The sequence below is a fragment of the Pelodiscus sinensis genome, chromosome 27 (genome assembly GCF_049634645.1).
Source record: "Pelodiscus sinensis isolate JC-2024 chromosome 27, ASM4963464v1, whole genome shotgun sequence".
In the NCBI taxonomy this organism is placed as follows: Eukaryota; Metazoa; Chordata; order Testudines; family Trionychidae; genus Pelodiscus; species Pelodiscus sinensis.
In genome coordinates this window covers 12,916,191-12,937,486 of record NC_134737.1, presented here as the reverse complement: position 1 = coordinate 12,937,486, position 21,296 = coordinate 12,916,191, and the positions used below count along the sequence as shown (strand labels likewise).

At 42.7% G+C, this 21,296-nt stretch overlaps 1 protein-coding gene across 2 annotated transcripts in view; it reads right to left on the bottom strand.

Annotated features, from left to right (window-relative positions):
• Nucleotides 1-596: 596 nt before the first annotated feature.
• MAPK14 (mitogen-activated protein kinase 14) overlaps nt 597-21,296 on the bottom strand; it is a 60,516-nt gene continuing 39,816 nt past the window's right edge. Inside the window, exons 8-12 of one of the 2 annotated variants that reach the window (XM_075910336.1) lie at nt 20,225-20,296; nt 6,851-6,930; nt 6,194-6,272; nt 5,124-5,297; nt 597-2,948 (exon numbers count right to left, since the gene is read on the bottom strand). In XM_075910336.1, the coding sequence (XP_075766451.1) occupies nt 2,881-2,948; nt 5,124-5,297; nt 6,194-6,272; nt 6,851-6,930; nt 20,225-20,296 (473 nt within the window). In that variant the 3' untranslated portion in view covers nt 597-2,880. Of the gene's footprint in view, nt 2,949-5,123; nt 5,298-6,193; nt 6,273-6,850; nt 6,931-12,595; nt 12,676-20,224; nt 20,297-21,296 lie in introns of both variants that reach the window. The other variant, XM_075910335.1, reaches the window with a different exon arrangement.

Genomic DNA, 21,296 nt, shown 5'->3' with positions numbered 1-21,296 from the left:
AGTAATAGCCAGATATTGTGAAGCTCTTACTAGAGATTTCCAAAAATGTAGTTTGATTTGATAAACTCCTCTGCAAAAGTGACATTCTAGGAAACCTTGTATCCTACAATTATAGGAGCAGCAAGACTATGCTCCCATGATTCCTTGCAGTAAATCAGCAGTATCTAAATGACAATGTAAGAACCAGAGAACACTTTTACTTCTAAACAGCAAGAAAACAAAACGAAAATCAGATCTACTGAGGAGAGGGGCAGGTTTAAGGCAGAAATGTCAGTTCTGGAACAGAGGTAAAACTGAACTATCATACTGGACAAACACTTTTAAAGTTTCCACTAACAGAGCTGCTTGTAGACTTTTCACTGCCAGATGACATTCATGGTCAACTCTAAAACTGTCTTTGTGTCATGTGGAGAAGACAGGTCAAAGGAATGTGGACACCGATTTCAGAGTTTGTGGAGGAAAGGAAGGCACTCTCAGGCTTTATATCTCTTAGGATCCAGTATGAGACTGAACATTATGCAATCTGTTGGAAAAGCCAAATTCATGTAAATGAAATACTTAACATTACAAGTTTGTAAGCACCAGCAGCCAGTAAATCTGAAAAATAGGTTTTATTTTAAATCAGTGGTATTGTGTGACATCCTATATGGCATAACCGATTACAGCAAAGTTCATGGATACAAACAAAATAGCAGAATTTCTTTTTTGAAGTGTGTACTTCTGTTTAAGCAGCAGCATAGCACTGCTCTGAAAACGGAGTGCATGCCCCACGGGCTCCCATTAGAGTCTAGACTTGGAAACATTTCCACTCATACATGCGATGTCTATAGTTAAAAAATCTTTAGCAATATTTCTGCATGAAATCACACTGTAGCATCTGCACATAACATGGCTGATAAAAATAGTCTTGCTGTAGGTTTACAGATTATATCTACATTTCCATTTAAATACCTGGACTGTAAATCCAGCAGAGGAAGAGATTTTCTACTGTCAATTTCATTTGGTCATGGGGAGAGTTCTGTACCCAAGGCATGAAAGAATTACTCTCCCCACACCATCCCAGGCTTCTCTAAGAGGGTCTGACCTGAAGAGAGATCGCCGAAAAGTGTACTAGGAAAAAATGATGGCTTTGTCATCCACCTCCCAACTCTTTTGTGCTGCCTCTTTATGCATATAGGAATAAATACATTAAAACAGCCGCTCTCCACTCCTACATCAAAGGAGTGGAGATCCACCAGAATACAAAATACTGCAAAAGCCCAGCTCTTCCCACACAGGAGATGCCTGCAATACATGAACTTATGAAAATGCCTTTTCCCCTATAGCCTAAAAAAAGGCATCTGAGCCACAATGACAGCTGCAATATACAAAATACTGAAAGACACTTTCCTCCCACCCAGTCCCTGAAGTTGGCCATTTCATTCACACAGGCTCCCTGTCAAATAAAAAATATTTTAATCAACTTTATCTTGAAACATACTCCCTTTTTCTGTTTCCTCAGGCAGAAATCAACCCACTAAAATAGCCAAAAAGCTCTTTTCCAGGAGCGTAAAAAATAACCTTATTAACGTTTTAATTATACACACATACAGATACAGACCGCAAAAGGGAGGTTCTGACTTCATGCGTGCTTATTCTTTGTTTTGGACTCCAAGCATTTCTTTTTGGGGGCAAAATAACTTCTAAGTTTGGACAATTAAATTGTCTCGTGTTCAGCTGCTCCTTTGAAAGACTTTAGCCTTTACTGTATAAATACACAAATATTTTGAAAACAAAAAGACCAGGACAAAGAAATATGTGCATGTTTATCTATCCCATATATTTTATCCTTTTTTTTTAATCAAAGCACCTTGAATGGCAGATATGTTCACAATGAGTTGTGCTACAAGAGGGAGGATTCTGTGATTTTTCTACAGAAAAACTCAGTACAGTACTTCACTGGCAGCCTTAAAGCCCCAGTGCTCTCCTCCAAGATAATGAAACAAAAGTAGGTGTACATGCTCATATAGCTACAACATGCAAAAAATACCTCATCTTGTTTGGAATAAAGTATATAAGCACATAGACACAGCATGAATCCTCTCCAGCCTCTGCCTGTACCAACTGGCCGTGAATGACAGGAAACCTCAGAAGGAGAGGAACAGGAGACATGGTGATTGCCAATCCGGGGGCAAAGAGGCTGTTCCCTGGATATACTTTCTGGTTATAGTGTTCATGCCTGGCTACCTGCAACCCATGGAAAACAATGGGCCCAGAATTCCATTCAAGAATGTCAACTCCAGACTCACTTTTGCTTTTTTCATTCATTTAAGGCACAAAACATATTTACATTGTCAGACAAATTCTTCTCGTGTTTCAAGAACCAAACAGATATTCAGACTTTTTGCTGGTATACAATACTGGAAAGAGGCAAAGACATCCCTCGCCCCAAATCTGTTGCTGTAGAAAGCTGTTCAAGTATACAGCTACTTTCCATTATCTGGAGAGTCACTTCCTCATAGGAAAACCATTTTAATGGCAAAAAAATGTGACTTGAGAATTAACTGAGCTTCCTTGCATTATGTCTGCCTTACCCCAGCAGCAGTGAAAATTGGCTGCTGTTACTCTGGAAGGGCTAAAAAAAACGTGAGTCACAATTAGGTATTCAGAGGCTTGCCATAAGCTGTACACAGAATACAAGATAGCATGCAGCATGTTTACATACAGTCAGCCTTCCTCCCTCCCCCCATTCAATACACACACAAACACACACCCACACACCACCCTTCCACCAAGGAGAATATCTTTGTGACAAGAGGCACTTGAATGATATTTGGAGAGTTCCTATGAAAAGGCCTTCCCCTCACAGTGAAGTGGGACAAAAAGAAGAGAGACAGTTTCTCAGGACTCCATCTCCTCTTGGTCAAGCGGGGGTGGCACAAAGCTGACTACTTCATCATAGGTCAGACCTGCAAGGGGAAAGAATGACAGAGATTTAATACTGCAAGAGAACTACAGTTTTATAACACAGCCCCTGTTGGAGTCTAACCCTCAAAGCCCTATTTCAAGGAGAGAACATGCTATAGATGTGCTGAGCAAACAAAAGCCTATGGCTTGGTATGCTAAATGAGTCTAACATCATAATAGTACTTCCAGAATGCCAGAAAGGTATACTTTAGAAGTCTCCAAAGTGTTGAAGTCTCCATAATTTGTCTGCATGAGCTGATATTTGTATAACCAGCTAGCAGAAGACTGTATTCATTCTGCACAAAGTAAGTCACCAGAACAATTCAAGGTATTTCCAATGAATGAAGAGGAACAAACTACAGGCAGTCCCCGAGTTACGCGGATCCGACTTATGTCGGATCCGCAGTTACGAACGGGGCACTTCCTCTCCCTGGTCTCGAGCAGACCAGGGAGAGGAAGCAAAGCGGCGGCGGAACGCGCGGCCAGCTGACAGCCCAGACGCGTCTGGGCTGTCAGCTGGCCGCGCGCTCCGCTCTGCTCTCCCCCCCCCCCCCCGTCTGCAGACCAGGGGGAGGGGGAGCAGAGCAGAGCAGAGCAGAGCAGAGGAACGCGCAGCCATCTGACAGCCCAGACGCGTCTGGGCTGTCAGCTGGCCGCGCGTTCTGCCGCTCTGCTCTGCTCCGCTCCGCTCTGCTCCCCCTCCCCCTGGTCTGCAGACCAGGGGGAGGGGGAGCAGAGCGGAGCACGCGGCCAGCTGACAGCCCAGAAGCGTCTGGGCTGTCAGCTGGCCGCGCGTTCCGCCGCTCTGCTGTGCTCCGCTCTGCTCCCCCTCCCCCTGGTCTGCAGGGGGGGGGGGGGGAAGCAGAGCGGAGCGCGCGGCCAGCTGACAGCCCAGATGCGTCTGGGCTGTCAGCTGGGCTGTCAGCTGGCCGCGCGCGTTCTGCCGCTCTGCTCTGCTCTGCTCCCCCCCCCCCCCGGTCTGCAAACCATGGGGGGGGGGGGGGGGAAGCAGAGCGGAGCACGCGGCCAGCTGACAGCCCAGAAGCGTCTGGGCTGTCAGCTGGCCGCGCGTTCCGCCGCTCTGCTCTACTCTGCTCCCCCTCCCCCTGGTCTGCAGACCTGGGGGACGGGGAGCAGAGCAAAGCCGCGAAGCCCGAGGGCAGCAGGATAGCCACGGCGCGTCTGGGCTGTCTGCTGCCCGCGTGTTCCGCCGCTTTGCTCCCCGTCCCCCTGGTCTGCAGACCAGGGCGACGGGGAGCAAAGCAGAGCAAAGCCACGGAGCCCGAGGGCAGCAGGATAGCCACGGCGCGTCTGGGCTGTCTGCTGCCCGCGTGTTCCGCCCCTTTGCTCCCCGTCCCCCTGGTCTGCAGACCAGGGCGACGGGGAGCAAAGCAGAGCAAAGCCACGGAGCCCGAGGGCAGCAGGATAGCCACGGCGCGTCTGGGCTGTCTGCTGCCCGCGTGTTCCGCCCCTTTGCTCCCCGTCCCCCTGGTCTGCAGACCAGGGCGACGGGGAGCAAAGCAGAGCAAAGCCACGGAGCCCGAGGGCAGCAGGATAGCCACGGCGCGTCTGGGCTGTCCCGCTGCCCCCGTGCTCCGCGGCTTTGCTCCGGACGCCTGTGGTACAGCAGCTGGGGCGCTGCCGGTTGGTCCCGTAGCGCCGCTCTGGGTGCCACTGGACCAACCCAGCAGCACCCCAGCTGCTCTGCCCCAGGTGTCCCCTAGTCAGCAGCTGCTGAAAATGACCAGTGGCTGACTACAGGAAGCCCCTGCCCCGGGCTTCCTGGAATCAGCCGCTGATCAGTTTCAGCAGCAGCTGACTTGGGGATGCCTGGGGTCCTTAAGTTGAATCTGTATGTAAGTCAGAACTGGCGTCCAGATTCAGCCACTGTTGAAACTGATCAGTTTCAGCAGCGGCTGAATCTGGACGCCAGTTCCGACTTACATACAGATTCAACTTAAGAACAAACCTACAGTCCCTATCTTGTACGTAACCCGGGGACTGCCTGTCATGAGACCTTTTGTCAGCGCACACATTTCCAGCAGCTCCATCTCGTGCTCTCCACCTCCAAAAGTTTACTTCAACCAACCATAAAAGCTGTTGTTCAATGTTAGCGTGTGGCATCTGCCTTTAGAAATGCAGTTTGCCTCAGTGACTCCACCTTTCACTGGACTCACTTTTCCATTCCTCAATCTCGAGTTCTCTGCTTTCAAAAGACTGGTCATAGGGGTCTGCCACTGGTTCGTCATCTGGGTCATGGTACTGAGAGAAATAGCCATGGGCCAATGCCTCAGCTGCAGTAATTCGCTTGTCTGTGTCCAGCACCAGCATCTTCTCCAGCAAGTCCACAGCTGTCAAAGCCCAGAGACAGAAAAGAAAGGTTTTTACACACATGGTGAGCCAGCATAATACTAAGGCTCAAGTTTATATAAGCACCACCTATGGAATTTGGTAGTTTTTCAGGAACCTCCCTCCTCAACTATTTTAAGGTCTGAGGCATCACCATATTCAACTACTCTGTAGTCAAAAACAAAACATGAGTGAACAAGTATCAGTATTCTAAGACACGCCAGAACTGAGCTTCACACTTCCTCAATATAAGATTTTATAGCCAGCAGGAGAGAGAGCCTAAAATAGCAATAAAAAAATACATAGCAGTGGATTCTAGTTTTAATATAGACGCCACAAGGTAGCTTGGTGGGGCAATGCCAAAAACAAGGTTTTTCTCCCTCTCCTGAGCAATTACTCTGGATTACAATTAAGATCTGTAGTAACAAAATAAAGAAGCAGCTTCCTGGAAGTCAATGCCAAGCAGCTAGTTAAAATATTAACTGGTAAGGCTCCCAAAAGTACCAAGGACTTTAAATTTTATATTTAATCAGTGAGTTATACCAGGGATTATTAATATTGCTTGCAGGTTGCAATGCTTATTTCATACCCCTAACTGTAGGAAAAACTTAAAACAACAACAAATAATCTGGTAGCACTTTAAAGACTAACAAAATATGTAGATGCTATCATGAGCTTTTGTGGGCATAGCCCACTTCTTCAGAAGTTCATAATGGTCTATTAGAATGGTAAAGGGAAGGCTGTCTCATTCACTTCTACTTCAACACCAAAAACCCACCTAAATATAAATCCATCCTCACACTAACCCGAAGGGAAAATCCCAAGTCTTCAAATCAATGAGCAAGACCTAATAACATCTTCCACAAAATGCCCTACCCAGAAATGCTGCAAGTCTTACCCAGTGGATTGGCACCAATAAACACATTTTCAAAATTCATCTTTGGCATGTAGGACAAAGACTGGATGTAGTTTCTTGCCTGTGGAAAAAAATGTTTTGTTAAAGAACGTCTCCCAGCCACCAGGATATGGAGTGCACCTCAACTTGTTGGAAGTATTTTGTTGTGTACACACTGCTTGCCTACTTTGGTTCTCTTGCTCTCATCAGGCTCATCAATTTTCCTACTAACCATCTATGGTGGGGGAGGAAAGAAAGGATATGGATAATGACAATGAAGATTTGCTCCATGGTTTGTGCAAAAGTGGAAACACAAAATACAGCCCAGAAATCCGTTGCAAAAGCTTACTGCCTCCTCTACGAGGCATGAGAAGCATGTCATATACTGCTATGGTATATAAACATCTTCATGATGACCAGGTAAATTATTCAACTGTTAAGTGATACTCTAAAAACAACTCATTCAGGTTCTCCTATGTCCCAGAGGCCAACAGTTTAGTGTGCACTGTTCTAATTTGATATTTGCTTTAGACTTGTTTAAAAATCTGGGGTGCAGCAGGCAGTTATTAAGTGCCCATCCCATGCCTCATGCAAGCAGTTAGCGAACCCAAGAAGCGGTGACCTGAATTGCAAACCTCTGTACATCCTGTCAGGTCTCACCTCATGACTGGGCATCCTGTTAATCAGATATGCAGGGGGTGTTCCTGTCAGACGCATGATCTGCTGAAGCTGGTTAATATCTTAGGTGCCTAGTCAAGGGCTTTGTTAAGATCAGTGCAAAAAAATTTTTTTTAAACATAAAAACACAGCTGCACACAAACCATTTCTTCTGTCTACCACAAAGCACAGATCAAATAAGCAAGTACCACTCAATCTGTCAGACATACTTGTGGGGTTTAGTGATGTGGACTAGTGAGCAGTTAAAGCAAATTGATTCCTAATTCTCAATTGTGAACAGCCTGTCAGCACAAACAGGCACATATTTAATAGCCAAACTCAAACTTAATTTACAGATTTGTCTTCTTGAAACTTCTCAACAGTTTTCCCAGGCAGCTACATTCACATATGGCTTCTGAACAAACTGATTCTCTGAACTGGCTTTTGAGAGCATAGCTTTACTGACTTACTGCACAGGAAGCAGTTAAGACCCTTGTGGCCTAGATGCTGGTGATATTAGCTCCGCCTGGCACCTTCCTTCTGAATAGCTATGAGGGGAGTGTGATATGTGGGTGCGGAGATGAAAGACGACAAACGCAGGGCTAGCAAGACATTAACATTGCACAAAATATTAGCGGATGTCATTGCACAGAAGTGAGAGACTTTAATGGCAACTAAAATGAGGCAGAAAACTTTGCATGGGACAAGTAAAAAGAAAAAAAGCAACTCTAGAGCTTGTAATAGGATCATCATCATTGCCCCACACCTAAATAGAAGTATTTCTTTTAAAATACTTTCCAGTATTTTATAAGGGATTCTTAATGAGGACTTAGCCTCTACCACACCAAATTCTCTCAAGCTATTGGCACCGAGGGTAGCATCACAATTTTCAAACCATGCCTCCTCCATCCCATTTTCTTCCTTCCCAAATACGGCTTGCTGTGTTTAACCAGAACATTAGAGACAAGGTGAGTGAGGTAATCTCTTTTATTGGAGTTGGTCGAAGAAAAACAAGGATATTACCTCATCCATCTGGTCTTTCCAATATCTGTCACTTTCTCTTAATGCGCTCTCTAAATCTAAAATTCAGGGCTTTTTCACAAGGCAACTTAGTTCACAGCAACTTCATATGTGTCAATCTATCATGCATTAAGCTTCCACTGACAACTGTCCATGAAGACCCCACTGAGGTCCATTAATAGTTGGTTAATGAGCTCTGATCTAGTTCTCATTGAAACAGGACTGATCAAAGTACATTAACAAACTATTAGTGTGCATCAGCAATATCCATGCAGAGAGTCAAGTCTATGGCAGATTAAAATTTTACCTTGCTGCATATTAATCCTGAATTGTTCACCTAATCTTTCCTTCCTTCATCTTGCATCCAGCTTCTCAGCCTGCAGGCAATAGTTTCAATGACAGCCAAAATATTCTCTTCCACTTGGCACTTTTAATGTCTCCTGGTGGTAACCCCAAACAAAATCAACCACCTTATTGGCCAGATCAGTAATTTCTCCAGCAAGATTGACTTTAGTCTTCGATGAATTCTCCAGTTCACTAAAAACTTCCCTCTTTTCCACACTTCAATAGCTGTCACCTCAAGTATCCTATACTTTCTGCACTTTGGGTCAAATCCTACCCCTGGGTTCTTGCTGTCCCAAACTGCCCCAGCACAGAAATCTACAATAAGCTACTTTGACAATCTAGGTACACAGTCTACCTAGGGATGTTAAATATCGGTTAATTGAATAGTCGAGTAACCTCATGAATCCTTGTTAATTGACTATTCTATAATTCCCAGGAGAGGGGCCAGCAGTCAGTACACTCCCGAGGAACCCCCTGCCACTGGTGCCAGACAGGAGCTGGACTGCAAGGGGGGGCCAGTCTAAAAACCAGCTCCCACCGTGGACCGGCTGCCTGTTGCCCTGCACTGCTGCCTCTGACAAGAAGGCAGCAGCGCAGGGAGGCAGCAGCTCCTGTCTGAGTAGGGGCTGATCTTCCATCCCTAAATCTCCCCAATCATAAATTTGAGTATAACATTAAACTTCAACCCTGCAGGACTGAGGTCATAAACAGGGGAAATAATGATTCACCAAACAAAAAAAAAAGTTGTAGTTTAGTTTAGTGAGAGGTTTGGAAAGGCCACTTAGACCTACAAGACCCTGACTAACCTGCAACATTCTAATCATTCTGCAATTTCTCAAGTCATCGAAAATCCTCACTCTTCAATGCTCTCATTGCATACCTTCATTTACCTGCCTCCTATGAAGAGTTAGATATTTTCCTCCATGTAAACAGCAGCCATTCATAGAATCATAGAATAATAGGACTGGAAGGGACCTCAAGAGGTCATCGAGTCCAGCCCCCCGTCCTCAAGGCAGGACCAAGCTCAATCACATCTCAATCATATCTAGCCTCCTAACTTTATTTCTCTTCAAGTAGCTCTACCAGAAGGAAATATGGGGATAATTAGTTGAACCCAAGAGTTCTCTTGCATGAAGTTCAGCAGGATCCTAAAATCTATTACCTCTCTTATTCAACATTTATGTGAGACTGATGAAGAAGCTAGCGAGATGTCAATGGGTTGCAACCCACATACTACATCCTTGAAATTTAGCTCCACATCATTCATCAGTTCTAGAAAGTTCAATCGCACTGCTATTTTAGTGTCTGGCTGAGAAACACAGCTAACAGGGTAAAATCCATTCCAAATACTTCTGAGGGGATAATAGTAGTTGGAAGAAAACTATCAAAGGAAATAAAGAAGATGATATTTCAGCTGAGTGGGACGATCCAACCATGTTGTGTTAGATTTGCTTAGATTTGTTACCAAGGATCCTTATTCGATCCTGGGCTGCTTCTACATATTCAGATATGCAAGCATATCCAAACAGGCTTCATCTCATGTCAGAGGTGAAATTTTTGAGTGGCCAGTCTGTAAATGAGAGGCCAGGAGCTGGTGACTGTGGAGGGCCTTCAAGCTTGGAATTCAAGTCTTTGATGTAGCCCTGGCTAAACTATGAAGAGAGTTTTGTTTAAAAATGTGTTAGATTTTTAAACACGAAGAAATTAAGGTGGACAATGATAAAGTAACACGTTTTAAAAGTATAAAATCTTGTCTAAACTGTTTTAAATCATGTTAACACCTAATGTATTTAAAAACAACCTATTTCTGTAGTCTAGACAAGGCTAGTGTTTTTAATTAATGATCCTCTCAAGATCCTAAAAGGTACATGTATTCAAGCGTTTTCTGGAGGGCCATTTTCATGCCATTTTCCCCACATATTCATTTAAGCTGTGATGTAGTTTTTAAATTCCACCCAGGTCCTACCAAAATTGCCAGTATCTCCCTACCAAAACTGCTTACTCTAAGATAGCCATTTCTACTCGATACATACCTTTACATTCCTTCATCACTCCCATAAGCAGAGCTATCCCTGTCATGCTAAAAATCATCTATCGTATCACAAATAAAGCCACCAAATCAAATAGTTATTTACTATCTCAGCACAATACTAGAGAAAAATCTCTCTTCTATAGCTTCACCATGTAAGGCATCCTTGAATGCCAGTAGGTTACTGCACCTTTCCTTCAGTCTTCAACCATAATGTGATGTTTGATACTTCTGACCATACTATGTTCCTAGAACACTATATCTGGTATATCTGCCTCCAAGCCTTCCTTCAGTTAGTTTTGCTTTGCTCAAAGAAGACAATACTACACCCCGTATTTATGGTATAGGACCCCATAAAGCTTTGTTCTCAACCCTTTCCCTCTCCATCTAGCACCCCTTATTAGTATTCAGCATTTCATAAACACTCCAGTACTATTTGTATGTTAAGGTCAGTGAAAACTTGAGCAAAGAGTCCCTTCTCAATTTACACTCTGCCTACCTGCTCAAACACATTATTCAACTCTAGCTTAATTTACTTGAATCACCATAAAAGATGGCTATTATCTTACTTGACATGGGGATACCATTACTTACATCTCAATTCTGAACACAAGTTCACTTCTTGGATTTGGAATACTGTAGTCACTCAGATAGATTTTCTTTGCACCTCAAACTGCTACAACTCTTAAGTATTGCAACTTCTTAAAAAAAAAATCACAGCTACGGTGACATTCATTCTATGAATAGCTCATCGATTTCATGCCTTATTGTAGGTCCTGTTATATCCTCCCCCAAATTTGCCCATACCCAGTGTTCTGTAGATTCACAATGTTTCAGCCCACTATATCTTTAGGACATGTCTTGGCCACCCAGTTCTAGCTATCACTATACCTGATGTGCTCATCTGCTCATTCTGGCCCCATCTGACTTCTTACATGTCTGACAGATATCACGCTGCTCCCACACCAGGTATCTGACATAGTCTACTGATTCTCCAATTTTTTAACAAGTACCTCATTTTACTGCAGCATGGAACTACATACAGGCAGTCCCCGGGTTACATGGATCCAACTTACATCGGATCCCTACTTACAAACAGGGTGAGGCAACCCCGCACTAGTTGCTTCCCCTCAGCAGACCAGGGAGACGCGAAGCTAGCGCCCCCACTCCCCCAGCAGACCAGGGAGACGCGGAGCTGCTTTTCTCAGCAGACACCTCAGCTTGAGAATAAAGGACTGAGGGAAGTGAGGTGTGGGAGAATAAAACTGAGCTCTGGAGAAATGTTTGGCTAGAGTTTCCCCTACAATATGTACCAGTTCCGACTTACATACAAATTCAACTTAAGAACAAACCTACATTCCCTATCTTGTACGTAACCAGGGGACTGCCTGCACCTGTAAGCCAGTTCATTACATCAATACTTACTATGCATTAGTGACTCATTTGCTTCTGCTGCTCCCTCCTTTCCCCATATAACCGTTTTTGTTGTTGTTGTATTCCTTGATATAACTTCTGTGTATTTTAATTATGTGAAGAGGTAAAATTGATTCTAATTTATTTTATACTTTGCCTTCCTAAAGAGGTTCACAATTCAGGAACAAACATTTTTATATGACAAAGGTGGTAGAAAAGACTGAAGAAATTAGTCACCATTTAAATAGGAATCTGTCTAAATCAAGCTTCAGTGGTCATAGATAACACATGCTGGCAAAAGTACAGTGCAAATTAACACACATTAGCACAGCATGATCATTTGAAGTAGCTAGATTGGCTGCGTACTACTACCATGGTGGCTCTCTCTTTCATAATTTAGCCACTACAATGCAATTTTTGTTTTCAGAATATAAAACCCAGGAGTCTCAGTGGTGGCAGCAGCCGTAACTCATTCTGCTGTCATAGGAGAGACTGCTTTAGGAAGAATACACAAACTCCCCTAGAGAAATTGCACATTTTAATGTCATGTTCATTATTGGACGAGATCTTTTGCTCCAGAGTCCTTGCACAGGCAATCTAGAGAAACAGTGATTGGTGTAAGTCCCAAAATCCCAACCATAAGAGGTGCTTCTCCAGTAGTGTCTGCCTGTGTGATCCTTTGTGAAGTACAGACCCGTAAAAAGAAGTCAGGAAAACATAAAATGGGATGGCAAAGGGGCGTTCACGCCGTAGAGCAAGAGGAAGAGATAGCAGGCAAAATATGAACTCAAAGATACCCCAAGAGAGAAAACTGAAAAAGGAAGAGACCAAAAACCCAGAAAAAAGATTAAAGTACAGCCAAACTATAAGTGGGCAGAACAGAGGCAGAAAACACGCTGACTCCGAAAAGGGCAGATATTACAATCAAAGTATAAACTCACAGACTCTGAGGAGATTTTCTTCAAAAGCTCAGGACCTGGGGTTCCAACGAGTCTCAAAATGAGCTTCAACTGATCAATATCTAATGGTGAACCATAAAGGAAAATGCTGGGACAAATCAAAATGAAAAAAAAAAAAAAATCAGAGCATCAGCCTAATGAAGCTGGAAAGTTAAGGTCTAACAAGACCTTGCCTGAACAGTCATTTTAAGCAAACTTTATACACTCCTTCTGTATAAAGTTAAACATCCCCACACAATGCTGTTGTGTCTAAATCATTCATATTAAAACAACTGGACCACAAGTGTGCACACATGGATTGAGCATAGTTGATCACTTACGCTGTGCACTTGACTGACATGAACAATGCACAACAGACATGAAGACAAATTTTTGTCTCACCGGCAAGGCTTAGTTCACATGCTCCCTCCACCCTTCAACCTCCAACCAGAGCTTTAGTAGCTAGCAGTATTTAGCACATTAGTAACAGATGCAGTAAAGCAGAAGGCTGGCAAGTGTAGGTGCTAGTATGCAACAATACATGGCCATTTGTAACACACTGCTGAGACTGTTTGACCAGTTATGACAAACTCCAGATGTCACAGAATGATGGGAACTTGCTTGCTGTCTAGAGTTATTCTAACAAAACTAAAAACTGAGTGCACCCTTCTTCCACTCCCCATGCTGCACGCTAAATGGAGAACCATTTAAGTGGCCAATATAATCAGCAGAGGATGCTTATTTCCTACTGACTTCTTTTAGAAAATAAGAAGTGGACTATATCTTTTTGCTTTTACATTGCTGGCAAAATAAAACAAAAACAGGCCGAAAAGAAGCTTGCAAAAAAAACAAAAACAAAAAACCCAGGGTTTGAAAGCCCCCAAGCTGTATATTTGTATGATGAAAACCTTTATACTTCCAATGGGACAGTTAATCTAGAATAGACACAATGTCCAGTCCAAAATGGAACTACCATTAGGTCATTTAGACAACTGAGCTGCTCTCTTCAAAAAGGCAGAGAGAAAAGAAAAATCTTTAAGAAATCTGAAAAAACGTACAATGAGAAATCTGTTAAAAGCCTGATTGTCACAAGAACAAAAAAACAGACTAGAAGTCAACTTTTTAAAAAATTGGGGAGAAATCTTATTCAATCCCTAAATTGCTCTAATATGCTGCAGTTCATATCCCATTAGTGATTTCAGACTACATCATTCAAGCTTGTTTCTGGAACCCCTGGTACTCTTAAATTAAATTAACATAGTTACGTGGCTTCCTTTAAATACAAAATATTTCTAGACAACATTGCTCACGTCCAGGGAAAACAATGCCACCCTGATCACATAAATGCAGTTACAATTGTATCTTACTACAAGGCATCTTTTTACTCAAATGCCATAATCCATACATAACTGAGTATTCGTACTATATGCATTTTGTGTACATATTAGAGTACAATTCTTACTACAAAAGTCTTCAAGTAGTGCAAACATTTCAATGAAATTTTGCCCATGCCCAGGGGCTGTTTTTCAAATACCCAAAATGCATCTGCACAACCAATTGTACTTGTTAAAGCTGTGTTTAGATTAAAGTTTGATTTATAATAAATTATTCTATAATGGACAAAAAACCCCAATGCGATAGTTTACTTTGACAGGCAAACGGAGTTGACATTTCATTCAAAAAATCCACATTTTGAATAAACTTATTAAATCTGAATCAAAACATGCACTCTTACATTACAGCTAGAAAGACTGACTATAATCACTGAACTGCAAACTCTCGGGCACCAAAGCTCATAACGGAATCAGACATTTCTGTGATATAATTCACAGTAGTCAGCTGTAAATTAGGGATGTAAAACTGGCTAACTGGTTCAACATCTTGTTTAACCAATTAACTGATTAAAAGGGCTGAGAGCCAGGGCGCTCTCCCCTACCCACTGCTGCGCTGGAACACACTCCCTCTCCGCCACATGCAAGGGCTGCTCCAGCTCAGCCAGAGCAGCCCCTGCCTGTGCCTCCTTCCTCCTCCGGCAGGGGCTGCACCAGCTGGTATACTGGAGTAGCCCCTGCCTGCAGCGGGCTGGCCTACAGAGCACCCAATTCCATAGGCAGGCAGGGGTTGCGCTGGAGCAGTACCTGCCCACCGCGTCCCTTCAACCCGTTCCGTAGCCCCCAGCAGCTGTTCCAGCCCAACCAGTTAACCTTAACCAGTAAGCCTAACCTGTTAAGGTCAAAATGTCAGAAGTATTCTGAAAGATCTAAATATTTTCTGAAGTTTTAGCTGAGCACTTCACTTTTTGTCCTAAAGTGCTGGAGCACTGCTGTGCTCTGGTGGTTGGAAGTGAAGATATCCATGTATAATACCGGGCATGTCCATTTAAGAAAAGTTCCCACTGACCTATGCAGTTATCCCTAGTTTAGATAAGCTCCCAAGTGTTTTGGAATTTAAATCTGAATAGAAATGTGAAATATTTATGTTAAATTTGCCCAGTATTATTTTAAGACACTAAAAGAGCTTGCTTATTAATGTGAAACAACTGAACTAAAATAAGAGTCAGAAGCATTTTTTATTTTGGTGTTATATTCCTTAAAAATTCACTACATAAAAATTTGGCACTTACAAAATTGTATGATCTATTTTATTAAAAAAAAAGCCAGTATATAAATATTACCAGATGCAGAAGAGATTATCCGAAAACACCCTTGCAATAGTTTTAGAGAGTCTGCACTCCTTAATGGAATTACCTATTCACAAAAAACTCAGGAGTGCTGGCTTTGAGCACATGTATAAACACAGTTGTGCGGATGATGCTATTGCACACAGCATGCTGGCTGTCCTGCCAACCCTATTCTCAGGAGACAGCAAGGTATTAGAAGTTACTAGAAAGTTCCCAAGTGTAATACACTTCAAGTACTCTGCTAGCTCCTGAAAGCAAAACTAGCATGCAGATTGGATGTTGCCCTATACAAACCTGTGAACCCAACCAGAAGTACTGCATCTAGTTTTAGACCTCAACTGTATTCCACAGAATTGCAAGCGTAGCCTTCACTCTGGAACCAATTGCCCCATTAGTTAAGTGAACTCTGAACAGTTAAACACCAAACTAACAAAGTTAGTAAACATACAAAGCAAAGGGAAAACAAAAACAAAAAAAAACTCAAGAAGAAAAGTATATGGAAAGGGAAAGCAGAGCATGCAAACCTCAAAAGGATCGCCACAGGCTCTCCGAGGATTCAAGTCCCAGTGATTCTGAAATGCAGAAAACAATCAATCTTCCATCACCATTAGCAGCACAAGATTACAGGAGCTTATCGAGGCATAGCAAGTCCAAAGAATACTTGCAAGGCTAGACAAGCAGAAAAACATGTACCAGGAAACCAAGTAATTTCCAAATGGTTCATTTTCCACATGAAACTTCTGTAGAACAGCATGTGACTGGACAGCAAAAAAAAAAAAAGTCACAGAATTTAAAGAGACACGATCAACTAAACAGTTATTGTTAAGTATTTCTTACAACTATATCCAAGATTGTAAATAGGAAAATACATGTTTGTTTCCTTTTGCATGATGCTATACTTTGTACAGGGAAAACAGAAAATCAGCTTTCTCTGTTATTTCTATGGATCACTCACACTGAAAAAGCGGTGACAAGTTTTTTATCAATGGAAAAATATTCTTGTAAAAGCACAAATATTAATAGTAAAAATAAGAGAAAATTATAGATATCTGAAGTCACATAATTCATTTTCTGAAGATGACTGAATTTCAAGAGGATGGCGAATGATTAATCTAACTGTGTGAGTGTGGCAGGGAGAAATTCAGGTTTTCAATTACCGTCCTACATCTTATTTCCATCACTCCAAAATTTTCTGCATCTGTTGATTATACCTCTACACTCTTCCTCTCATCAAAAAAGATTTTACTAACTTTAGAACCTCACAGTTGATCTATGAGCTTCACCCCAGAGTTAACCAAGACAAATATAACAGTAGAGAGTTAATTCCCCATCTGTGCAGATTAATTATAGAAACATGTGGCTTATTACTTGAATAATAAACACCCAGTGCTGGGAGCTTGGGGCACTGATCTTAAAAATGCAGAAAAATCTGAGTGTGTCACTACCTTTAGTTCCTTCTTGCTATCTATGCGGGTCTCAAAGGACTGAATGGGGGAGGGGTTGGCCCACTTTTATATCTTTGGCATGAGGTGTAAAGAGATAGTTAAGAGTCATATCCAGTGCCCACAGACGCTGGTTTCCAGAATGTGCCCAACTCACATGCAGAGGATGTGTGTGTCACTTAAGGTGGAGGATCTATGTAGGAAATGCTCAAAGAACTACTAAAAGATTTCTTTACCTGTGGAGGAGGTATGGGAAGGGCCTGAATACGTCTACATATATTTACTCCTGGGGGAATTCTGTGCCAACGTGCAACACAGAACTTGACAGAGTTCCCTGTTTCCCCTGCAGAATTGTGGCTACAAGAGCTACTAGCTGCTACTAGGGGTTGCTGAACTCTGCAGAGCCTAGCTCACTGTGAGCAGAATGCCCAGGTTGGCTGGGTTGGAGACTGCATGCTGTGCTTGATCCTTATTCTCCTGAAATGGAAGAGAGCCCTGGAAACATAGCTATGACAAAGGGTGAGGAAGGGAAGGGCTCAACATGATATCATGATAACATCTCTCTCCCAGTGGGACACAAAAGAAGCTGAGAGGGAACTAGAGGCTCTGGGAGTGCTGGTGACTGGGCAGAGGGTGCCCCACGGCTGGGATTATGTGTGTGTGAATCCTACAGCAAGGCTCTATGGGGTGGGGGATGCTGATATCTGGGCCAGAGGTGTACCCTGCAATGGGACTGTGGGGCGATGGGTGTGCAGGTGTCTGGTCTCTAACAGAGTATTCCCGGAGTATAAAATCAAGCACTGATTAGGAGAAAAACATCACAATGTGACAAATTATGAACACATTAAAGAATGCAAGCATTCAAGACAATCATCAATATCTGCAGGAAATATGTAAATTAGTAAAGCATCTTAGCATGACATGGGAAAGGACAGGATTTCTTAAAATCAAATTTGATTTTCATAGTAGTTATATGCCTAAAATGCATATTTTAAGAAGTCAAAAGAAAGTCTTTCAGACTTGGAAGGAGAGATTTATCTTTTCTGCTCAGTGCAATGAAGTACACACAAAAGCATTTCCTGGCATTTAACAAAACATTTAACTTTTTTACAGCACTTTCCTAAGTATGTTAAATTTAGATTAATCAACTAATCGAATAGTCAATGTAACTTGCATCGACTATTTGATTAGTCAATAAGGGCGCCTCTGCCTTTGAAATGTAGCAAGAGCCCTGCTGGCTCCTGCTACATTTCAAAGGCAGAAGCGCCTTGGGGAGCATGGCCAGTGGGGGACTCAAGCAGTCCCCTGCTGGCCCTGCGCTCCCTGCTTCTGAAATTACAAGAGCCCTTGTACATTCCAGAATCAGAGAGCCCAGGACCAGCAGGGCACTGTTTGAGTCCCCAGCTCACCCCAGGCTCCCTGCAGTGATTCAGCTTTTGAAATGTAGCAAGAACTTTGCTCTTGCTACATCGCACTGGTGGAAATGCCACCAGTTCCCTGCTGTACCCCTGCCCCTTCTTCCCACTTGGACAGTGCTGGGGTTCCCCGCTGGCTATGCTCCTCCCTACACCGGATCCTGCTCCCCCCTTTGCTGCCTCTCCCTGATAGAGGCAGCAAGGGGGGAGGAGAGGGAGAAAGCAGCTAGTCGAGTCACTAGTCGACACTCCAATAAGCATTTGCTTATCAGAGAGTTGACTAGTCGCTTACATCCCTACACTTTCCATCAGTAGATTTCAAAGCACTTTATAAAGGAAGTCAATATTATCTCCAATATAAAGACAGGGAAAATGAGGCATAGGGAGCTGAAGTTACTTGCCCAAGTTCACCCAGAAGGCCAAGGGCAGCCCCGGATTCCCTGAGTTCCAATGCAGTGTTCTATTCAATAAACTACATTACTTTCTTACACTGCAAATCCTATTTGAAACACTGAATTACACTTTAGCATTTTTTGTTACACTGCACAAAAGAAACATCATCTGAAGCACATGAAGTATAGACAACTTTTGTTAGAGACCCTGAATCGGTGTTCTTCGGTTTAGATTCTGGATTCAGGATGCTAGTGCTTCCAGGGTCAAAAGTCAATAGCAGTGATACTTTTTCTGCAGCATAAAACGAAGCACCTAAGACAGACCACATGTTAAATTGGTCGCCAGCTTTTAGGTAGTCAAAATGGGGAGACGGCAGTATTTGTCTATTTCTCTCTTCTGGATCCCAAGAAAGGAAGAGAATAGGAGAGAAAGAAACAGATCTGAAGTTCAAGTAGCCCAACTGGAACTGGAAAAAGAGAAGAGAGGAGTGGAGATAACTGAGGTTGAAAGAGCATAGTTAGCAAATCCAGATGGATGAGTGGTGGTATGAATTTATAGGTAGCATGGAAGGAAAGGAAACAGATAATGCAATACAAGGAGAGCAAAAAGGATGGAATAGTAAGACACTGAAGGAAAAGAAAACATACAACAGAAAATGGCATAAGTGTAATGAAAGGAACAAAGCAATTAGTGTTTTTTTAAGGTCTAGGAAAGAGCTTTCCAAAGATATATTTAATAGTAAGTTAACATATTACACATTACTAGGAAACAGAAACTGATGCAAATGTTAGTGCTTATGCAGACAAACTATAATTGAGTGTATGGAGTGGGGAAGCTTTGGTGGAAGGTGGCTAATCTCTGACAAAATCCATCCCTATATTTAGATGTTAACTCAATCGTGTCTGCCTGGAATTATTTTTATCCCTAGTTGTTCAATGGCTGACTAAAGTTTTGTTTTTTTCTTTGAAATACATCAATTTGCTCCAAATAGCAGATTTTATTCCAATTCTTTGAGGAAAATATTCCTAGATGCTTCTGCAAGGAATTAATTTCCCCCTTCACAAAATTACCCTCTCTTCTAGGCTTGCCAAAAGATCTCGCCCAGGTCACTTTGATGCTACCAAAACGATCATGATACAAGTCTTATCAGAGCCTGAGCCCTTATGTCAGCACAAGTATACGCTGAAACAGGGAGTGAAACCCATCTGATTAAAATTAATAAGCATCTGACAAGCATCTGGGTATTTTGGAACAAATTGGCAAGGAGTCCCTGGCCTAACACATGAGAATAGCTGCTTTAATAACAACACATTTAAACAAGAAAGAAGGTCAACTTTTTGAGAAATAAGGGATGTTTTATACTTATAAGGAATCTGCACTAAGATCAAGAAAGATGCAATAAGGGGTATGGGTCATTTTGTGCCACTGACCAAACCTAAAAGCCAATAATTTAGCCAGACAGACAAGCAAGGGACTCCCAGAAACTGTCAACAAGTGAATAGTTCAAGTGATGGCAGCTGCCAGTGAAGAGGAAGAGTGCTGGCTCCTTTTGCACAGTAATGAGTTCTCAGGTAGGGCATACCTAGCCATGTCTGGAGCACAAGAAGTCATTCGCTGAAAATTTTATTTCCTTGTGAAATGTATGACAGTGAAATGCTCTAATTTACATTTCAAAAAATAAAATAAAGTTTTTAAAGGATACGGTCTGTACCAGGAAACAATGTTCGTCCAGTCAACAGCTCAGCCATAATGCACCCCACTGACCAAATATCAACTGAACAAAAAAAAAAAAAAAAAAAAAAAAAAGATAAATGTAGTATAGGAAATAATAAAATGTCAACAGAATTATCTTGTTCAATAAGAAGAAATAACTCAATCCTTTGGTGTTAAAAACAACTTATACCATAAGTCCCAGGCCAGCCAACAATCTTCTGTCACTCTCAGCTGACTCTTGACAAAGCAAACCTAATACTAAATTAGATGACCCCAGCTGGGCACAATGTCCATCAGGCATAGAAGTCCACAGAGGAAGAGGGGAAAGCCTGTTCAAGGCAGGCAGATGTCTGTGGGATGCATTTGCACAGCTGCAAAAGGGCCTGGTCTTACACCTATCATACCCAAATGGAAACAGATGGAAAAGGAAGGCAAAAAAGCCAAACAAACAAACCCCTCTCCCACACACACACACACACACACACACACACACACACACACACATATATAAAAGGTATGAAATCAAAGGAGCACATTTATATTATCTATCTCCATAGGAGGTCATGACCTTTGAAAATGAGAGGAATGGATGAGAATGAATATTTTGCTCATTATAACCCTGAGAATTGTAAATGTTTTATTTAAATTAAATCCTGAAAATGCAAACGTAATGATACTCAAACTCTGGCCATGAACAGCTGGCTGGCCATATAATGCTGGCTCTTCCCTTCAGCTTTACTTAAATACAGTTGCTATAGTTGCCCTACTTGTACAGGCAGTCCCCGGGTTACATGGATCCGACTTACATCAGATCCCTACTTACAAACGGGGTGAGGCAACCCCGCACTAACTGCGCCCCCCCCCCCCCCAGCAGACCACTGAATCGCACCGCGGTCCCGCCGCCTGCGTCCTCCGCGGCGAGAAAAGCCGCTCCGCATCTCCCTGGTCTGCAGGACTGAGGGAAGTGAGGTGTGGGAGAATAAAACTGAGCTCTGGAGAAATGTTTGGCTAGAGTTTCCCCTACAATATGTACCAGTTCTGACTTACATACAAATTCAACT